This window comes from Puma concolor, chromosome E1, assembly GCF_028749965.1.
Source record: "Puma concolor isolate L17-30 chromosome E1, mPumCon1.1.hap2, whole genome shotgun sequence".
Taxonomy (NCBI): domain Eukaryota; kingdom Metazoa; phylum Chordata; class Mammalia; order Carnivora; family Felidae; genus Puma; species Puma concolor.
Genome location: NC_141680.1, coordinates 42,489,203 through 42,508,905, shown reverse-complemented (window position 1 = coordinate 42,508,905; position 19,703 = coordinate 42,489,203). Strand labels below are relative to the sequence as shown.

Here is a 19,703-nt window from a genome sequence, read left to right as displayed (position 1 = left end):
TTCTTGTTAACCAGCCACAGGGCATGGACAGCACTCACCTGGATGAGTGACCATCAGATTACCCGCAAATGTAGAAAGCCCACAGACACAAAAGAGCACACAGACACCTGCATGACACTCCCTTTCCTAAAAGAGGAGATTCTCAGAGTCAGAGTAACTCCAGGGACCACCAAGTCAAATTCATTCCTTTCTTTGATTTCTCTGTGCAGCCCCTGACAAGTGTTTGTACTCCTTCCATTTGAAGATCTCCAGGGGTCGGGAAATCAGTTTTTCCCAAGACAACCCGTTTCTTTTGTGGGCAGTTCTAATTACGACAGTGTTCTTCTCTCTGTGATTGACAATGTGTTCCCTTTTGTGTTCTCTTCTGATCTCCTCCCAGTGTTGTTGCCTGGGACACAAAGCAAATCCTGCCACTCGGCCACATCTGTGACTTTAAACTTTGAAGATATTTTTTCTTTTTACACTTAGTGTGCAATTAATGTTTGGTTTAGATTTGTCCTGGAGCATACATTTTCTGTGGCTTGAAGAATTTATCAACACATCCAAGCCAACTCGGAAGATATCTTAACTTGCAGTTTTAATATTAAGGCTTCTCCTACACCAGGTCCCCCTAACAGATTCAAATATTAAGTGCTTGTATCAGATCCTAAGATAGAATTAGGTACTTGTGTCCTGTCATAAGAAAAGCTGTGATTCTTAAGGGAGATTGCATTTTCATTTCTTTGAGAACTTTGGTTCTCATCACCATCCCCCCACTCGGCAGCTAAAGCGGTGGACGGATACGTGAAGCCACAGATCAAGCAAGTGGTCCCTGAGTAAGTGTCCAGGGTCCAGCCCTGGTCTTCTGCTGCCTCCTTTCCCTTCCCCCCGCCCCCCCTCCGCCCCTCACCGCTGCCCCTCCCGCTTACAGGCCCTGTAGGGCCCAGCACCCCCTGGCCCCCTGAAACCTGGCTCAGCCCCCGGAGAGGGAACTGAGCTTAGTCTCAATGGGACCAGGACCCAGGACCCCACTCCCGCAGCCGGACCCCCAGGCCCAGGGGGCGCTTTGTGCTTCCACACCCCAAAGAGATGTAAACGTGCCCCCTGAGCCCTCCCCAAGTCAGCCGCTGCCCTGAGGTCACTGAGGCTTCTCCTGTTCCTCCTGCAGGTTTGTGAATGCGTCTGCAGACTCTGCCGGGGCCAGCGCCACCTACATGGACCAGGCCCCCTCCCCAGCCGTGTGCCCCCAGGCTCATTATAACATGTACCCACAGAAGTAGGTTGTGTTCTCTGGGGCTCCGCAGGGAGGAGCTGGGGCTGGGGCTGTGTTCTCTGGGGCTCAGGCTGGGCCCCGGGGGGCTGGTGGACAAAGGGACCCAGAGCTCCTGTAGGTCTGAGACCACCCAGGCCAGGCACCAGCATATGCCCAGGTGGGAGACAGAGATTTGAACAGAAGGTATTGGTAGTTTAGAATGGGGTTGGGCAAATGTCAACTACTCTTCTCTCTCAAAATGTAGATTTTTCTTGCTTTGTATAAGGAGCACATGGGCTTTACATGTGTGGACAGCCAGGGTCAGGGACAGCTGGGGTGGGTGTTCCAGCCTGAGCCTCTCCGTCCAGATAGCAAAGGACTCTACTCCCCACTGTCCAGATCAGGAGCATCTTTCCCCTGAAGCCTAGGCCAAGGGCACAGGCCATCTTGGGCTGTTCACCCAGTGGGGTGTGGGGCTTGGGGTGGTCTCTGTGGCTCATCATTGGCCTTGGGCAACCTTCCCCTTCCCTTTATCTCTTATCTTTTTCTCCCAAGCCCTGACCCCGTCCTTGACAATGATGGGGACTTTGATCTGGATGACACAATGGATGTGGCGCGGCGTGTGGAAGAGCTCTTGGGCCGACCTATGGACAGTCAGTGGATCCCTCACGCGCAGTCATGACGCCCCCATCTCCATCTTTAGCTTCTTCGTCCTCGCCAGAGGAGTTACTCTTGTGGATGTTTTAATTCCATGAATCGCTTCTCTTTGGAAACAATACTCATAATGTGAAGTGTTAATACTAGTTGTGACTTTAGTGTTTCTGTGCATGGTGGCACCAGTGAAGGGAACGTGTGTGAGTGTGTGAGTGTGAGGGTGTGTGGGTGTGTGTGTGGGTGAGTTTTCACATTGGGCTGTTTCTCCCCCTTGCTGTCCAGAGTTTAGTTGCAGCACTGGGGCCATAAACAGTGGCTGTGGTTGTTTTAACCTTGTGTAAAAGGCAGTAGTTCCATGAACCCTGGAACTTGGCCATGTGTCCAGAGGGTGGCTGAACTTTGACATGTGGCTGTTCAAGTCAGAGAAGGACAAAGGGAGGAGAAAGCACCTCTCCTGTGAGATTTGTCACTGTGTCTGCCAAGCAACTGATATATAACCGTGATTGTCTCTGCTTTCCTCTGAAATGTACAAATTGCCTTTTGAAAAAGAAAGCCATCCTCCCTCCTTCCCTCTCCCTGACTCCCATTTTCCTGGGTAGGGATGGGAAAAAGCGGGGACATACAGTGATTGTTGGGGCAAGGGAAGTCACGGGTTGTCTGATGGGTAGTTGCTTTTTAAGTAACACTGAACCCATCTACATGTTCTCTCCTTCCCCCTCCTTCCATCCACTGTGTGAATTGCCCCTCAGTTCTGTGTGTGTGCACGTGCGCAGACACGTTTGATGAACCAGAGAAAAGAAAAGAGGGTCACATAACCGCAGCTTACAGTGCTGATGTCCTTTGTGTCGCAGCCAGAGTGGAAGGCCAGGCCGTGGCCCACAGGCGCTGAGAAAGCTGCCTTGCCACCCGGAGCAGCTGCCCTCTGGTCTGCCCGTCCTTCCGCCCGAGCGCGGCTACCCCACGGCTTACTGATGGTGGCCACTCGCACAGGCTGACTGATGTTTTGTTTCTAAATCGGGACTTCTTGTTTTGCTCTTCCCACCCTAATCTGATATCACAGCCCTTTCTTCCTGTGGCAGGTCCTGTGCCATTCACACCCAGGTCACCTCGATTCCCTTCACTGTCCACACGGGCCATCTCAGGGAGGGGCCGGTGGGGGTGCAGTTCGAACCCGGGGCCAGCGTGCTCAGCGACGTTGTTGCCCACTTGGTACGGGCCACTGGGTGTCAGCGTTGGTAATCTGGGGCAACACAGTCAGTGGGTTTCCTAGGAAGTTTGGTAAGCTGCAGAAACCAAACAAAACCGCTTCAGTACAACGTCCACGATTTCTTCCGTAGCTTTACCCCAGAAGGAAGGAACGGTCTATCGCAGTCAGGTGGGAAGAGGGGGAAGCAGGTATAGCTTTCGGGGTAGGCCTAAAGGTCACTCACCCCCGGCCCCCTTCTCCAAAAGAAGGAATGACCACACCAGGAGAGAATGGCCCTAAAAACCTTATTTTTATACATGTGAGTAAATAAACATATTTTTTTTACAAAAATGACTTCTGAATTTATCAGTGTTTTGATGTTAAAGGAAAATATTCCTCTGTAGTAAATTATTTATTGGAAGATGACTTTTTAAAAGCTGCTGTTTGCCCTGGCTTGGTTTCATACACTGATTTATTTTTCTATGCCAGGCAGTAGAATCTCTCTGCCTCTGAGGAGCAGGCCGACCCTTCCATGATACCAGCGGTGACATAGGGTGTCGCTAAGCCCTTTACATACCCCTCAAGATTTGATTAAAATTCCACCCATGAGGATGAGTGTTGGGGAAGCGGGAGGAGGCGGCCTGACCACTCTCGGACCCAGTCATAAAGAGCCCTTCCCTGCCTGCCCCTTGGACTTCACCAGCACCGGCCCCTGAGTGCCCTGAGTGCCGTGGCAGGCCGGCCGGGAGCTCAGCGGCCCTGACGGGGCGGGACTGACACACTTTCACGTTGGCAGGGACCCAGCCCCAGGGTGTGCTGTGGGCAGAGCTTGCCCTTGACAGTTGGCACTGGAGATTGGGGGGACAGGAGCCGAAGAGCGTGGCTGCCCCGAGCAGAGGGGTCCCATGCTGGTACGGTCGCTGACCTGTCCTCCGTTTTCCTGAGGCTGCGCTGATAGACGGGAGAGATGTTTGACTGAAAGGTATGCTCGCTATCTGCGTTGTGTTTTCTCTTTTCTCCCTGTTCCTGCAAACCACAAAAGAGGCAGTGGCAAGTCTTGACCTCCTCTGCCTCTCACTTGCCCCCAGACACGCACACACATAAGTCATCAAATGTTTCAATGTGTGGTATGTGCCGGGTTTTTGTAGGGGGGTGGGGAGACTAAAAGTGAATAGAACTTAAAGTGGAAGTATACTTTTTATAATTTTTCTTTTTAAAACTTTGTGAATTATTCAGATACATATTTTAGTGTTGAGGCAGATTAGTATGTAGCCACCAAAAAAGTATTGTGTACAATCTGGGGCAGTCACAAAATTGTGTATTTTATGTTACAATAAAGGCTTCCTCTGAAGGGACAATATTGAGTTCTGTTTTTTTTTTTCCATCGAGGTGGTGAGGGAGGGTGGCTTTGATAGGGAAATATTTGCGATCATCAGTGTGACTGTGAAAAACAGAACTGGTGGCCTCGAGAGTGTGTCCTGGCTTTGATGGCAGAGGGGGCATTTCTTACCTTCCTGTTCATATGATGTTTTAAAAATTAGAGTGATCGTCTGTACCTCCTAGCCTCCTGATTCCACACTGTTCCCATTACAAAGCTTACCCTTAAATTTCAAGCACATTTCGAGTTGCCTGCTCTGAGCTGGGCATTGTGAGTGGGAGGAGAAATTGTTCTGCCCTCAAGAGGATCGTGGCCCAGGAAAGATGACAAACATAACCAAACATGATAGGAGATTGGCTCGCGCTGCAATAAAGCTGTCCTGAGGCCGTAAGGGAATACAAGAGAACATGGAAGAAGGGCACCAGTTAGCTTGAGCTGACCCCTAAAGAACACATGGGAGTTAGGAGAGGCGCTCAGGTGGAGAGACCAGCACAGGCAGAGGCTGGAGATGCAGGAGGGCCAGATACGGCTGGATAGAGGGTGACGTCTGCTTCTCAGCTCAGGCCTGCATCACAATCTCCTGGAAAACTGGCTAAAGTGCAGATCGCTGGGCGACTCTCCAGAGTGTCCCAGCCAGTAGGCCTGGGATTGAGCCTCAGAATTTGCATTTTTTTAAAAAAATTTATTTATTTTGAGAGAGAGTGAGCAAGAAAGGAGCAGAGAGAGGGGGAGAGAGAGGATCCAAAGCGGGCTCTGTACTGACAGCAGAGAGCCCTTTGGGGGCTCAAACTCACGAACCATGAGATCATGGCCTGAGCTGAAATCAGACATTGAACCTCCTGAGCCACCCACGTGCCCCAGAATTTGCATTTCTAACAAGTTGTCAGGTGATACGGGGGCAAGGACCACACTTTGAGAACTGTGGCCAGTGATGAAGCCTAGTGTGCCAGGCTAAGAGTTTAAACTTCACCTGAGCATGATGGCAAGTGAAACCTTACCAGACTTCAAGCAAAGGAATGGCCAGAGTCTCATTTTAGGAAATTCTATAGCGACACTGTGTATGATGGATTGAAGGGAGGCAAAACAGGAAGGCAGGGATCCGGGGAGGCTGTTTCAACAGTGTGGGTCAGAGGAGAGGAGGTTCTAGATGAGGATACCACAGCAGTGGCCCTGAGGCCTACTATGCAGACATTGTGACCAATGCTGGAGAGCAGGATTGGAGTCTAGAGTAATTCCAGGTTTCTGGGTTGGGAAGTAATTGATAGAGATGCTCCTCAGTGAGATGGGGAGGGGAAGATGTGGGAGAGGAGCAGGTTGGGAGGAAGATTGAGTACAAATCCGGATACGTTGGAATGTCCAAGGAGACGTGGGTGTGCAGCTCAAGAATGATCAGGGCTAAGAGATACGGAGGAGGGGAGGGGGGCGGGACAGAGAGGCAGGCTCTGAAACAGAAAACTTCGAATCTCTCCTCAAAAGAACGGACTTCATTTGCAAGGGAAGTTCAAGCTTAAGGGTGCTCTCTGAAACCTTGGAGGTTGTGAAAGGCAAGTGGCAGGAGAATGATAGCTTTATCGGAGGTAGAGGTTGAGCTGGGCTAGCGAGTGTGCTAGAGAAAGATGGGGAAAGAGACGGCCGGGAGGAGCTCTCTCGGGGTCAGAACAAATCTCAAACACTGGCCGTGAAACTGTCCCTTCAAAGAAACCTGAATTTGATTGGATCAGTTTGTGGAGCCATTTCTTCCCCCAAAGCATTGTTGGAAAATATATAGCAATTAGCCAACAATTCGTGTAGCTTAACAGCTGGGTGTGGTCAGGGAAAGAGGTGAAAATCACTGTCATGCTAGGGTGACTGGGCATACTCAAGTCTGCACCCCCTGAATGAGCAATAGCAGAGGCTTTGCACTGTAGGGAGGTGGGGGGGGGGGGTGGGAAGTATATGGACTCACTAAAATGATCAGCCACTCACTACCCAAATAACAATAACAAGACAAGCCCTGGAAAATTCACAAATATATGGAAGTTAAACAATATACTCCTAAATAACCAACTGAAAAAGAATAAAGTTGAAGTAGTCACATGTCACAGTAGGTCAAAACTTACTGCAAAGCAACAATAATCAACATAGTGTGATACTGGCATAAGGATAGATGTATGGATCCATAGAATAGAATTCAGAGTCCAGAAGGAAACCCATGTGTCCGTGGTCAACTGATTTTTCACAGGAGTGCCAAAACCATGCAATGGGGAAAGAATAGTCTTTTCAACAAGTGGTGCTGGGACAAGTGGTGCTGGGACAACTGGATAGCCACATGCAAAAGAATAAAGTGGGGGGGGGGTGGAGAGGGACGCCTGGGTGGCTCAGTCAGTTGAGTGTCCGACTTTGGGTCAGGTTGTGATCTCACAGTTGGGGAGTTCGAGCCCTGCATCGGGCTGCTGCTGTCAGCCTGTCAGCGTGGAGCCCGCTTTGTATCCTTCTGTCCTCCTCTTTCTCTGCCCCTCTCCTGAGCATGCACATGGGCGTACCTTTCTCTCAAAAAAATAAAAACATTAAAAAAAAAATGAATAAAGTTGGAGCCTTATGTTACATCACGTACAAAAATTAAAATGGATCAAAGACCTAAATGTAAGAGATAAAACTATAAAAATCTTAGAAGAAACCATAGAAAACTTCATGACATTGGATTTGGCAATGACTTCTTGGCCATGACACCACAGGCAACACAAGATAAATTGGACCTCATCGGGGTGTCTGGGTGGCTCAGTCGGTTAAGCGTCCGACTTTGGCTCAGGTCATGATCTCATAGTTGGTTGGTTGGGTCCTTCATTGGGCTCCGCCCTGGTGCAAAGTCTGCTTGGGATTCTCGCTCTCTCCTCTCTGTCTGCCCCAACCCCATTCGTGCTCTCTCTCTCACTCAAAATAAATAAATAAATACACTTTTTAAAAAAGTAGACCTCATCAAAACAAAAACTTTTATGCATCAAAGGACACTGTTAGAGTGAATAGACAACCCACAGATTGGGAGAAAATATGTGCAAATTATATGTCTGATAAGGGATTAATATCCAGAATATATAAAGAATTCCTACAAGTCAACAACAATTTAAAAAAAAATTAATGTTTACTTATTTTTGAGAGAAAGAGAGAGCACAAGCTGGGGAGGGGCAGAGAGAGGGAGACAGAGAATCCAAAGCAGGCTCCAGGCTCCGAGCTGTCAGCACAGAGCCCAATGCAGGGCTAGAACTCACGAACTGCAAGATCATGACTCGAGCCAAAGTCAGACGCTTAACCGACTGAGCCACCCAGGTGCCCCTTTTTTAAATGGAAAGGATGTGAGTAGACATTTCTCTAAAGATATACAGGTGGACAATAAATACACAAGAAATGCTCAGTCGTTAGAAATGCAAATCATGGGGTACCTGGGTGGCTTAGTCAGTTAAGCATCTGACTCTTGATTTCGGCTCAGGTCATGATCTCACCGTTTGTGAGTTGGAGCCACGAGTTGAGCTCTATGCTGACAGCCCGGAGTCTGGAGCTCGCTTCAGATTCTATGTCTCCATCTCTCTCTGCCCCTCCCCGCTTGCTCTCTGTATCTCTCCCAAAATAAATAAAAAGAAACTTAAAAAATTTTTCTAAAAAAAAAAAAAAATGCAAATCACAACTACAATGAAATACTTCTTACCCATTAGATTGGCTGTTAAAACAAAACAAAAAAACAACTGTTGTAGGGGATGCGGAAAAATTGGAACCCATGCGCGTTGCAAGTAGGCATGTAAAGTAGCAGCTGCTGTGAAAATACCATAGAGATTCCTCAAAAAGTTAAACATGTGATCCAGCACTTCTGGGTATATACTCAAAAGAATTGAAAGCGGGACTCAAACAGATATTTGTACACCCGTGTTCGTAGCAGCGTTATTCACAAAAGCCAAAAGGTGAAAATAACACAAGTGTCCATCGGTGGGTGAATGGGTAAACTAAATGTGGTCTAGACATACAAGGGAATACCATTCAGCTTTAAAAACGAAGGGAATTCTGACACATGCCACAACATGGGTGAATCTTGAAGACATTATGCTGAATGAATAAGACAGACATAAAAGGACAGACATTGTATGGATGCCCCTATGTTAGCTACCTGGAGTAGTCAAACTCATGAAGACAGAAAATAGAATCATGGTCATCAGAGGCTGGGGAGAGGAGGAATGGGGAGTTAGTGTTTCATGAGTCACACTTCAGTGTAGGAAGAAGAAAAAGTTCTGGAAATGGATGGTGGTGATGGTTGCACGATGGTGTGAATGTACTTAATGCCACTGAAGTGGATACCTGATCGGGTTAAAATGGTAAATCTTCGGCATATTTTACCACAAGAAAAAACAAATCAAAGACCTAAATGTAAGAGCTAATTTTATGAAAGTATTGGAAGAAAACATAGGAGTAAATCTTCATGACCTTGGACTTGACGATGGGTCCCTAGATATGACACCAAAAGCACAAGCAACAAAAGAAAAAGTAGACAATTAGACTTCATCAAAATTTAAAATTTTTGTGCTTCAAAGGACACTATCATGAAAATGAAGAGACAACCCACAGAATGGAAGAATCCATTTGCAAATCATCAATCTGACAGGGGACTTGACTGCAAAATATATAAAGAACTCTTACAGCTTAATAATAAAAAGACAAATAGCCCAGTAAAAAATGGGTAAAGGATCTGAAAAGACATTTCTCCATAGAAGTGTATAAATGGCCAATAGATACATGAAAAGATGCTTGGTCATTGGTCATGGGGGACCATGCAAATTAAAACAGACTCAAGTCACTTCACACCCCACTACGATAGCTGTGATCAAAAAGCTGGGTAATAACAAGTGTTTGCCAGGATGTAGAGAATTTGAAACCCTCATATACTGCTGGTGGGGATGTAAAATGGTGCAGCCACTATGGAAACCAGTTTAACAGTTCCTTACACAGTTAAACAGAGCTACTATGCAACCCAGCTATTCTATTCATTGGAATGCAGTAAATCCCTTGCATTCATCACATTTTTATGCAAGAAAATAAAAACATATATCCACAGAAAAACTTGTACACAAATATCCGTAATAGCGTTACACATAGTAGCCAAAGAACGGAAATGACCCCAAATGCCCATCAACTGATGAACGGATAAGTAAATGTGGTGTGGCATATCCATACCATGAAATACATTTGGCAATAAAAAGAAATGAACTACTGCTACACGGTACGACGTGGAAGAACCTTGAAAACATGCTAAGTGAAAGGAGCCAGCACAAAAGACCACGTGTTCTGATTCCATTTATATGAAATGTCCAGAACAGACAAATCTATATGGAGAGCAACTAGATTTGTGGTTGCTTATGCCAGGAGTGGGGATTTATTTCTCTACCACCTTTGTGAGAGAAAGCTGGTAGATCTTTGTGGACATGGTTTCTGGATTGGGAGAAAAAAAAAATTTTTTTTTTAACAGTTCTCCAGCTTGAACCTGCTCTCCTGGGGTGCGCCCTTCTCCCAACTCAAGCTGCTTCCTGAACTCTTTCCCACACTCAGCTTTCTCTTCCTTCACCTGCAGGAGTTTGAAGACAGCAGGAGTTTGAAGTCTCCTGTGGTAGCTTCCTCCCACCTGCCAGCTTGGGCTTGGACCCTTAGGCAAGCTGTCCCTTTAAGAGCACCCCCCTCCAGCTCCTCCCTCAGGCCCGTGACCGGATTTCCCCATCAGGGCCCCTCCCTTTAAAGCCACGGCTCCATCTTTCTGACTGGCTGTGTACAGAGACCCAAGTACCCACCGCCGAAGGGGCCCTGGGTGCTGAGAGTCTGCGCAAGTGGGCTATGACAGGTGCACGTGGGACATGGAACCACTTCCCCGGGGCTTAGGAGGGGCCCGGAGCGGGGACAGGGTGGATCCTGGGATGCAGCAGAGCCACCCAGGAGTGGGCAGGACATGTCATTGAGCAGCCGCTGTGTGCCAGGCACTGTGTCAAACCCTGTCTATATCTTCTGCGAAGCTGTTATTATTCCCATTTTACAGACAGGGGAACGGAGCCCAGAGCAGCTGGCTGACTTACCCAGGGCCCTAAGGCTAACCAAGTGTCAGAACCAGTGTCCGACCTCAGGTCAGTGTGACTCCAAGGCCTTGATGTTGTCTCCTCTGCATCACCTGCCTGATGGGTCCTGGCTTCTTCCCAGACTTCCTTTTTCCTGGGTTTCTCATGTGGTAGAGGGGGCTTAAGGTGAGGGAGAAATGGGTTATCCTCTCCTCCCCTCCAGGACCAGAACTTGGGTCCCTTCCTCCTCCCAGGAGCTGCTTGGAGATGCTGCTGCTGCTGCTGTTCCTTCTCCTGCTGCTGCTGCTGCCACTGCTGGCCGTGCTCTGGCAGCGGCAGCCCCAAGATGCCAGGCTGTCCTGGCTTGCTGGCCTCCAGCACCGTGTGGCAGCAGGGACCCTGTGCTGGGCGGCCGCCTGGCAGCAGTGGAGACTAGAACAGAGCACACTGCACGCGGGCCAGAGCCAGCAGCAGGCCCTGAAGTGGTGTCTGCAGGGAGCCCAGGGGCCCCGCGGTCCCCTCAGGGGGAACACAGGTGTGTTTCCAAGGGGCTGGGGAGGTGGCCCCAAACAGATAGAAACCCCACAGGATAGTCAGATTTCAGAACCCAAGGATTCCCTCTCACCTTCTACCGCCAGCACAGAGGGGCCCAACGCAAAGACCCTACCCAGGCTCAGGATTGTTCAAGATGAATTTTCCATTCCTGGGCCCCAGTAGCCCCGCTCAGCCTAAGCCTATGCTGGGTTCCTTATTAAGGGTCTCACCCATCTTGCCTGAAACTCTTGGGAAACTGTGGCTTCAGGACGAGTTTATGATGTCTTTGGGCTACAGATATAAGCACCTTCCGGAACCATCTCCCACTGACCAAGGCCAGCCAGGCCCAAGAGGAAGAAAGTGAGGGGCAGCTCTCGCCTCCTACCTCAACCCAGTACTACGGGGAGGCCTCTCTGCAGGTAAACGGAGAAGGCTGGAGCCTAGCCCCATTAGAGACCCCTACTTGCAGCCAAACCCTCCCAGCAGGGTGGGCAAAGAACCCCCAAACTGGGGGCTCAGGGACTGGCTCAGGCCCAGGGCCAACACCCTCTCTTGTCTCCCTCCAGGCCACCTTGCTGGGTCTGGCAGCCCTAAACAAGGCCTATCCAGAAGTGCTGGCTCCGGGAGGCACCGCCTGTGTGACCCCTACGTCCCCCTGGCCCTGCCCTCTCCCCTGGCCTTGGCGTGCCTTGGGCCAGGTTAGCGCCCCTGGAGCCAAGCACCCTGGGGCCCTGCTGCTGAAGGCACTGAGGTCCCCAGGGCTGCGGGCACTGGAAGGTGGGACAGCAGCCGAACTCCTGGACGTCTTTGTGGGCCTGGAGGCGGATGGCGAAGAGCTAGCTGAGACAATAGCTGCCGGGAACCCGGGGGTGCCTCTCCCCAGACGGGCAGCTGAGTTGCGGAAGGCCCTGGAGCAGGGGCCCCGAGGACTGGCCCTTCGGCTCTGGCCGAAGCTACAGGTGGTGGTGACTCTGGACGCAGGAGGCCAGGCCGAGGCTGTGGCTGCCCTGGAGGCATTGTGGTGCCAAGGGCTAGCCTTCTTCTCCCCGGCTTACTCTGCCTCTGGAGGTCAGCAGGACTCAAGGCTAGTGAGCTGGGGCAGGGGGCAGAGGTCACACGGCTAGCTGCGAAACACTGAGCCCTACCTAATCATTTAATCCCCCCAACACCAACAGCTCCGTTTATACACATGCAGAAACTGAGGCTCACAGAGGTTAAGAAACTTGCACAAATTCACACGGCGCCAGCATTTGGCGCCAGGTCTGCCACCCGCCGAACCACCGCCTCCTCCCAACTAGGGTCTCAGAGGCGGCACACTGAGCCTGGGGGAGCCAGGAAGGAGGGGTGGGAGGGCAGCAGTGGGAACAGCTGCTCAGAGAACTGGGGCCTGGGGGCCCGGGGGAGGGGCTACTGCCTAGCAGAAAGCAAGGGCACTGGCCACTGAAGGGCTGCTTGCTCCCCACAGGGGTGGTGGGCCTGAACCTGTGGCCAGAGCAGCCCCGCGGGCTCTACCTTCTGCCCCCTGGAGCTCCTTTTATTGAGCTGCTCCCAGTCAACAAAGGAGCCCAGGAAGAGGCTGCCTCTACCGTCCTGCTGGCCGAGGCCCAGAAGGGCAAGGAGTATGAGCTGGTGCTGACCGACCACATCAGCCTTACCAGGTGATCGCCTGCCCACCCCCCTGGGACCCTATCGAAGGCCAGGGATATGAGTGAATGGGCCCCTGGGGCTGATCTCGCCCCCCACTCCTCCACCTGTCAGGTGCTGCCTGGGTGATGTAGTACAGGTGGTTGGTGCCTACAATCGGTGTCCAGTCGTCAGGTTCGTCTGCAGGTACGTGACCCCCTGGGGAGCTGAGGGGCCGTCCTTGTGCCCTAGGCTCCTCTGTCTCCTTCCTCCTCCCCAGGCTGGGCCAGGCCCTGAGTGTGAGAGGAGAAGACATTCGAGAGGATGTGTTCTCTGAGGCCCTGGGCCGGGCTGTCGGGCAGTGGCCAGGGGCGAAACTGTTAGACCACAGCTGTGTGGAGAGCAGCATTCTGGGTAAGCTTCTTCATCAGCTCCTGCCCCCCATTCTTGAGTTGGCTGCCCCCCCTGCCATTCCATGCGGATGGAAGAACTTTAGAAAAGAGGTCAGAAGACGTGGCCTCTTTGGTTGCTCCTAACACAAGTCCTAGCTCACTCAGGTCTAACTCCCATCCCTCCTGCTGCAGTCTCTCCCCCTTTCCCTTCCCGGCCTGCTTCATATTTACGATTAGGTTTTGGGTTCCTCTCCATTTACCCTCCTCTCTACCAAGGGATTCCTCTTCTCCCATGAACCTCAGAGTAAGGTGGAACAGGTAGGAGCACCAGCATTGGCGTTGGGAGCTGCCCTGTTGACAAAAGTGTGTGAACATGGGGGTTTGTCTGCAGATTCCTCCGAGGGCTCGGCTCCCCACTATGAGGTGTTTGTGGCGCTGAGGGGCCTGAGAAACCTGTCAGAGGAAAATCGAGACAAGGTAAACAAGATAGGGATAGGACAGGACGGGACTGCGTGTCTCCTTCACCCTGCATGACTCCAGGTGCCCTGGGCGCAGTGGAGTGATGGGGAGGAGGGGGGCGGGGAGGAGAGCTTCCCTGAGGCTCTGGGAAGGGAGAGATGAATTCCACAGACACATATGGACACATGAAACACCTACCACACATACCCTGGGCACCATCAGGCATCCCTCATCCACATGCCACACAGCTACACACCAGCCTCACTCAGGCCGTTCTGTTTCCAGCTTGACCACTGCCTTCAGGAAGTCTCTCCCCGCTACAAGTCCTTGCGGTTCTGGGGCAGCGTGGGCCCTGCCAGAGTCCACCTGGTGGGGCAAGGGGCCTTCAGAGAACTCCGGGTGGCCCTTGCAGCCTGCCCTTCGTCCCCCTATCCTCCTGAGATGCCCCGGGTCCTTAGGCACAGGCACCTGGCCCAGTGTCTGCATAAAAGGGTGGTGTCCTGAGCTGAGAGGCCTGCCCACTGCCCCATCCCCCTCATAGGCCACTTGGTACATTCCTCTGTGGCCTCTCTGAATGGGAAGTCTTGGCCAGGGTCTTTGACTCTGTGTCACGTGACAGTTGCCCATCAGAACCCCAGGCCTGAGGGAGGTCTAAGCTGTTCAGCCCTTTCTGAGGAGCCCACGTCAACTGGCCCCTGCAGTGCCCTCCCTGAAGTCCCGTGGCGCCCTCCGGAGGACACTGCTAGAGTTCCCGCATACTGCCGATGTCTCCTGTGTCTCCAGGCCCAGTCACTGGGCAGGCTGGACGTGTTAACCGTTAATGTTCCCCAGGGGCGGCCCTCAGTCAATAAGAGACAGGAGTCAGAGAAAGACACCTCAGCGTCACTGTCCCTGAGTACAATTCTCAAGTGTCTTCTGCACCGGTTGCCCGTAATGGTAACCCTCTGATTAACACAATTCTTACTGGTTTTCCTTCCACCCTGCCCATCCCCATGTTTTCATGTGCTTTGTAAGATTACCTCCCAAATAAACCACTTGCACCCAGATTCTGGACTCAGGGTCTGCTTATGGCGAAACTGTAGTAGTCTCATTTGTCCTGCTCTTGCTGCAGGCTGGCTTCCCCCACCTTCAGCTCTGGACACCAAGGCTTTCCCCCCACGCTCCACTCCAGGTTGGGGTAGGTCTTGGGGACCCCTACCATGGCCTAGGTCAACCCAGAAGACCCAGAGCCCACGCCTCCTCCCTCTCTCCACTCCAAGCTTACCGTAAATGGGGAAGGACTGCTCCTCAACTTAGCTGGCTTAGCACAGGTGCCTGTCTGGCCCAATACCCACAAATCACCTCCATGGGCAGGGGCTATACTGCAAATCAGGAAGTATCACAACAGGAAGCAATCTCAGAGACCATTTGGGTTAACTGTCCATCTTAGCAGTGGGGAAACTGAGGCTTCCTGAGGCTGTGAGGCTTGCCCAAGGCCCCACAAGCTCCTCTTAAGTAACACAGTCCCTGTTCCTGATCAGTTGCCAAGTCACCAGTTCTACCTCTGAATTACTGCTGGATTCCATGCCCCACATCCAGGCCACCCAACCCCCCATCAACCCCACAACTTCTTCCTGGTAAAACCCTCCTGTGGCTCCCCAGTGGCCACAGGATTCAGACCAATCAGCTTAGCCTGCAAGACCCTTTGACCCACCCTGGCCCTCACTTACCTGTCCAGCTACCTCTCCCCTGAGAAGGAAGCCACAGCTATGATGACCACACCCTACTATCCTGCATGAGCTAAGCACTGTCACCTCCAGGTCTCTGCTCAAGCTGTGCCTTCTGTGGAATGCCTCCTCCCCAGTCTTAGCTGATGGAAATCTACTTGGCATGCAAGGCCTTTTTGGGGTCCTTTCTCCCATGAAGCTATCATTATGCTAGGTTGCCTCCCCATCTGGACTTTGGAGCTCCTGGAAAATTGGGCCATGTCTGATGCACACTGTCCCTCCAGTGCTGTGCAGGGCCTGGCTGAGAGCAGGTGCATAATGGACATGCCCTGAATAAAAGAGACTCTGGCTTGGAGATGGCGCTGTCCTCCCCGCCCCGGGTCGTTCACTCTCTCCTATGGTGGGATTGGGACTCCATCCCCTACTCCAGGCCACCTGAACAGGAGGGAAACTGGGCAGGTCCAAGAACAACACCAGGTTTTGCTGTTTCCTCCCCCTACCCAGGTTGAGTTTTCAAGCTTTTCCCCCTCGGAGGTTCGTGGAAGGGGCAGAGGGAAGGAGAGAACTGGGGGAAGGGAGAGGTGTAAGAAGACTTTTCCATTAAGGAAGAGGGCCGTGGAGCCTGACAGACCCCAGGGACAGCAACAAGGAGCTAGGCCTGCTGCCTAGCTGCCCTCCCCCCACCACATACACCATGTGGAGAGTGGGTCTCACAGCTGCCTTCTCTCCTGCCCTAATTAGCAGTTGCCCCCCCCCCCACCCGCCCCAAACACACATACATTGTCCCAGGCCAGCGCCCCAGCCAGGGCCTCTTTTGTGCTCCCAGATTCCTGGGTGCAAGGTGGCCTCATTAATGCCCGGAGACCGCCCCATCTCCAGGGAGCAGGCAGACAGACAAGGGGGGGACCCTGGGCACAGTGATCGAACTCCCGCTTCTGAGATCCTTGGCGGCCATTCTTTGGGCCCAACCTGGAGACGGCTGCCCTGTGGGAAGCTAATCTTAGACTTGCCTTTGTCTGGCCCCAGAGTAGACGCAAGTACCCGTCTGTCCTGCACCACCTCAGAGCACTATAAACCCCAGGCCCTTGATCAGTGGTCACAGTCAACGGCCTCAAAGTTCCTGGCTATTTGGACCACTGCAGACAACACCTTTCTTGGCTACCCCACTCTGAGCAACAGACGCCATGAACCCTCCCTCTACAAAGGTAAAGATACCTGGGGATGGAGGGGTAACTCATCATCCCAGGGGGGCAATGAGACTGCTTGCTCAGGGGGCTGGAAAGAAGTCTGAGATGTCTCTACTCTTGGTCTTTTCCCGGGGGGGCTCTGAGGCAGGGGACTGGGTGGGGCCTTGGCGGAGGGTCGGCCTCTGCTAGCATGGGACTGTGCCCAGCTCCTGAGAGCTCATGTATCAGGTGCTGTTTGCAGTCTCTCATGTCCTCCTCCTGGCAGCCTGCATTATAGGAATTACTTAACCCGTTTACAAGTGAGGAAGTTGTGCCCATAAGAGGGTAGGAAACTGGTGCAGAAGCCACAGAATGCAGTTTCCCCTGTGAGGGAGCAGGCAGACAAGACAACCTGGATCCTGCCGGTCCTTGACTGCACCCCAGTCCTTGGTTTGCCCATGTTGGGGCTATACTGGGTCTGTTTCCCTGAGTGAACAAACTTCCGGTGCAGATTCACACACCCTGTTTTCAGGTGGAGTGGTAAGCGCTCTAATGGGGGTAACGAGAGACTTAAGGGCACCCAGAAAAGAGGGAATCACTCTGCCCAGGAGTCTCAAAGGGCTTCCTGGAGGAGATGGTGTGCTGGGGTTTGAGAGATGAGTAGGTAAAAGAGCCAGAGAGGAGCCCTCCAATACAGTCTTGCAGACAGAGGCCGGGAAACTAGGGAACGCAGAGTGTTAGGACCGCAGGAGGGAGGGGGCGTAGAACCAAGTGGGCGGGGCCTGAGCCAGGGGGCTGAAGGTGGGCGCGGCGGGAAACCCGCCGCCCCCCCTCCCCGCCCTCCCCCCACCCCAGCACCTGGCCTCGCGTCTCCCTAGGTCCCCTGGGCCGCCGTGACGCTGCTGCTGCTGCTGCTTTTGCTACCGCCCGCGCTCCTGTCGCCGGGAGCGGCAGCGCAGCCCCTGCCCGACTGTTGCCGCCAGAAGACGTGCTCCTGCCGCCTCTACGAGCTGCTGCACGGCGCGGGCAACCACGCGGCCGGCATCCTCACGCTGGGCAAGCGGCGGCCGGGACCCCCTGGCCTCCAGGGCCGGCTGCAGCGCCTCCTGCAGGCCAGCGGCAACCACGCAGCCGGCATCCTGACCATGGGCCGCCGCGCAGGCGCAGAGCCAGCGCCGCGCCCCTGCCCCGGGCGTAGATGTCCCGCCTTGGCCGCTCCCTCTGCGGCGCCTGGGGGACGGTCTGGAGTCTGAGCCGTTGCTCTGGCCGGGTTCTGACCCTGCCCTCTCCTCGCTGCCCGCCGGGTGTCAGCCCTCAGAAAAAGGGCAATAAAGACGAGTCTCTGTTAGTGAAGCTGGTCTCTGTTCCTTTGCTGTCGCATCCCGTCCTGCAGGGGGCGTGAGAGTCTGTAAAGAGCCCGAGGGCCTGGCAGCCCGGCCCTGGAGCACCTCAGCTCTGGCTGGTAGAACACAAAACACAGAGCAAGGAACTGTGCTAGGCCCAGTGGTACGGAGAGAAACGCACGTGTGCACGCTTGGAGGAGGAGGGGGGGGGGGCAGACTCATCTCTCAATGCTCTCTCCTCGTCATTCTGTACCTCCACCTTTACAGACAGAGAGGGATGGGAGGTAGCTAGGAATGTTGCACAGAGGAGCGGAGTCTGGCTGGAAAGGGAGAGGAGCCAAGCTTGCTCAAAAGACCGAGAATTTGAGATTTCAACATGAATTTTCCCGAGTGGCTGCAGCACGGGGTTGACGGTGTGGGGCGCGGGGAGACGCTGGAGGGGAGGCTCTTAGGTTCCTGCAGCCTGGACTGTGAAGGCTTTATACTTCATTCTGTAGGTACCTGGGAGTCAGGAGTTCTTAATCAGAAATGGGGCAAGATTTTCCTGCAACTTTAGCCGAATGCACCTCCCCACCCCCAATTCATATGTTGAAGTCCTAACCCCCAGCACTTCATAATATGACCTTATATAGAAATAGCAGATATAATTAAGATGAGGTCATACTGGAGTAGAGTGGACCTCTAATCCAATATGACCAGTGTCCTTATAAAAAGGGGGAATGTGGACTTACAGAAACACACACAGGGGGAACCCATGTGAACATGAAGACAGAGGTGGAGTGATGTATCTATAAGCCAAGGAACACAAAGATTGTCAGCAACCCACCAGAAGCTAGAAGAGAGGCATGGAACAGATTCTCCCTCACAGCCTTCAGAAGGAACCAGCCCTGCCTTCTCTTGATCTTGGACTTCTAGCCTCCAGAACTGAGACATAAATTTCTGTTGTTTAAGCCAGTTTGTGGTACTTTGTTATAGTAGCCCTAGGAAACTAAAATAACATCCAAAAGTAGAGACACAGAAGGATGTGGGACTTTTAAGCAATCTAACATTCCAGATAATGCCCAGGTCAGACTTGGGGATGAGGAGCACTGGTGAGGGCCTGAGATGACCACCAGCCTATCTTCCCATTCTCACTGGCTTTAGCTGCTTTGTTCTGGAAAGCAGCCACCCTAAGCCACCACCCTCAGCTGCCCCCCACCCACCCCCTCACCCCCGCCGGGTGATTTTCTGCTTTTGTAGTGAAAAAGTCCGATGTCTGGTCTCACCTGGGTCCTTCTTGCTGCTGCACTGGTTCCCTCTTGGAGAAGATGGAGCTCAAAGACCACCAATACACCTTTAAAGATTTGCAAACTGACTCTGCCTAACTTGAAACTATCTTTCTCAGCCCCCAACTTGCCTCCAGCCTCTCTTCCACTTGAATGGCAGCTGAGAGAAGGAAGGTTAAATCAAGACTACAGGAAGAGAGAGACAATTTCTGTCCAGCACACTTATTGTGTACCAAAAACATGCATTATGCTATTAAATTCTCACAACCGCATGAGGTGAAAATTATTAGCTCAATTTTACAGATAAGGAAAGGGAGTCTTGACGAGGCTAAATCACACAATCAGTGAGTAGCAAACCTGGGATTCTACCCCATAGACTCCAAAGCTCTTTTCATCCACCAGGCTGCACTCATTGGAGCGCAGGGAACTGAAATATCCCAATTCCAGCAGGCGGCACTGTGAACCAAACACCATCCGCAGCGTGGGCGGCGCGCGGGGAAACCCGTAGGGCGGAGCCACAAGGAGTCGCCTGGGAACCACGCGTGGGGGCGTGGTCACCCCGGAAAGGGGAGTGTCTGCCAACCAAGCCCCGCCCCACCTCCGTGGTCTCTGCTCCAGGTGGGCGGGTCCCGAAATCTCTCTGGGAGAGACACGCGTGGGCCGCTCCCCCCTGGGAGGAGCAACGCGGAGAAGGGTGAGGGTGTCGC

At 52.5% G+C, this 19,703-nt stretch overlaps 3 protein-coding genes across 7 annotated transcripts in view; all 3 read left to right on the top strand.

Annotated features, from left to right (window-relative positions):
- STAT5B (signal transducer and activator of transcription 5B) overlaps positions 1-4,429 on the top strand; it is a 67,067-nt gene extending 62,638 nt beyond the window's left edge. For both annotated transcript variants that reach the window (XM_086687341.1, XM_086687342.1), the window contains 3 exons: positions 764-815; positions 1,148-1,255; positions 1,787-4,429. In XM_086687341.1, coding sequence (XP_086543467.1) covers positions 764-815; positions 1,148-1,255; positions 1,787-1,913 — 287 coding nt within the window. In that variant the 3' untranslated portion in view covers positions 1,914-4,429. The remainder of the gene's footprint in view (positions 1-763; positions 816-1,147; positions 1,256-1,786) is intronic.
- A 5,758-nt stretch (positions 4,430-10,187) lies between these two features.
- Positions 10,188-14,562, top strand: GHDC (GH3 domain containing). 4 transcript variants are annotated; one of them, XM_086687336.1, is made up of 10 exons: positions 10,188-10,300; positions 10,493-10,577; positions 10,763-11,043; positions 11,340-11,461; positions 11,609-12,110; positions 12,508-12,700; positions 12,801-12,872; positions 12,946-13,079; positions 13,449-13,534; positions 13,802-14,562. In XM_086687336.1, exons 3-10 carry the CDS (start codon positions 10,776-10,778, stop codon positions 14,018-14,020), a joined length of 1,596 nt encoding a protein of 531 aa, XP_086543462.1. In that variant the 5' UTR covers positions 10,188-10,300; positions 10,493-10,577; positions 10,763-10,775; the 3' UTR covers positions 14,021-14,562. The 4 variants fall into 4 exon arrangements, with proteins under 4 accessions (XP_086543462.1, XP_086543461.1, XP_025773401.1 ...); XM_086687335.1 differs by having other exon boundaries at positions 10,732-11,043; XM_025917616.2 differs by having other exon boundaries at positions 10,195-10,577; positions 10,732-11,043.
- Positions 14,563-14,585: 23 nt separating this feature from the next.
- On the top strand, positions 14,586-17,741 carry HCRT (hypocretin neuropeptide precursor). Its single transcript, XM_086687340.1, has 3 exons — positions 14,586-14,693; positions 16,249-16,427; positions 17,267-17,741. The coding sequence occupies exons 2-3, from the start codon at positions 16,407-16,409 to the stop codon at positions 17,639-17,641; spliced, it is 396 nt and encodes a 131-aa protein (XP_086543466.1). The 5' UTR covers positions 14,586-14,693; positions 16,249-16,406; the 3' UTR covers positions 17,642-17,741.
- The last annotated feature ends 1,962 nt before the right edge of the window (positions 17,742-19,703 follow it).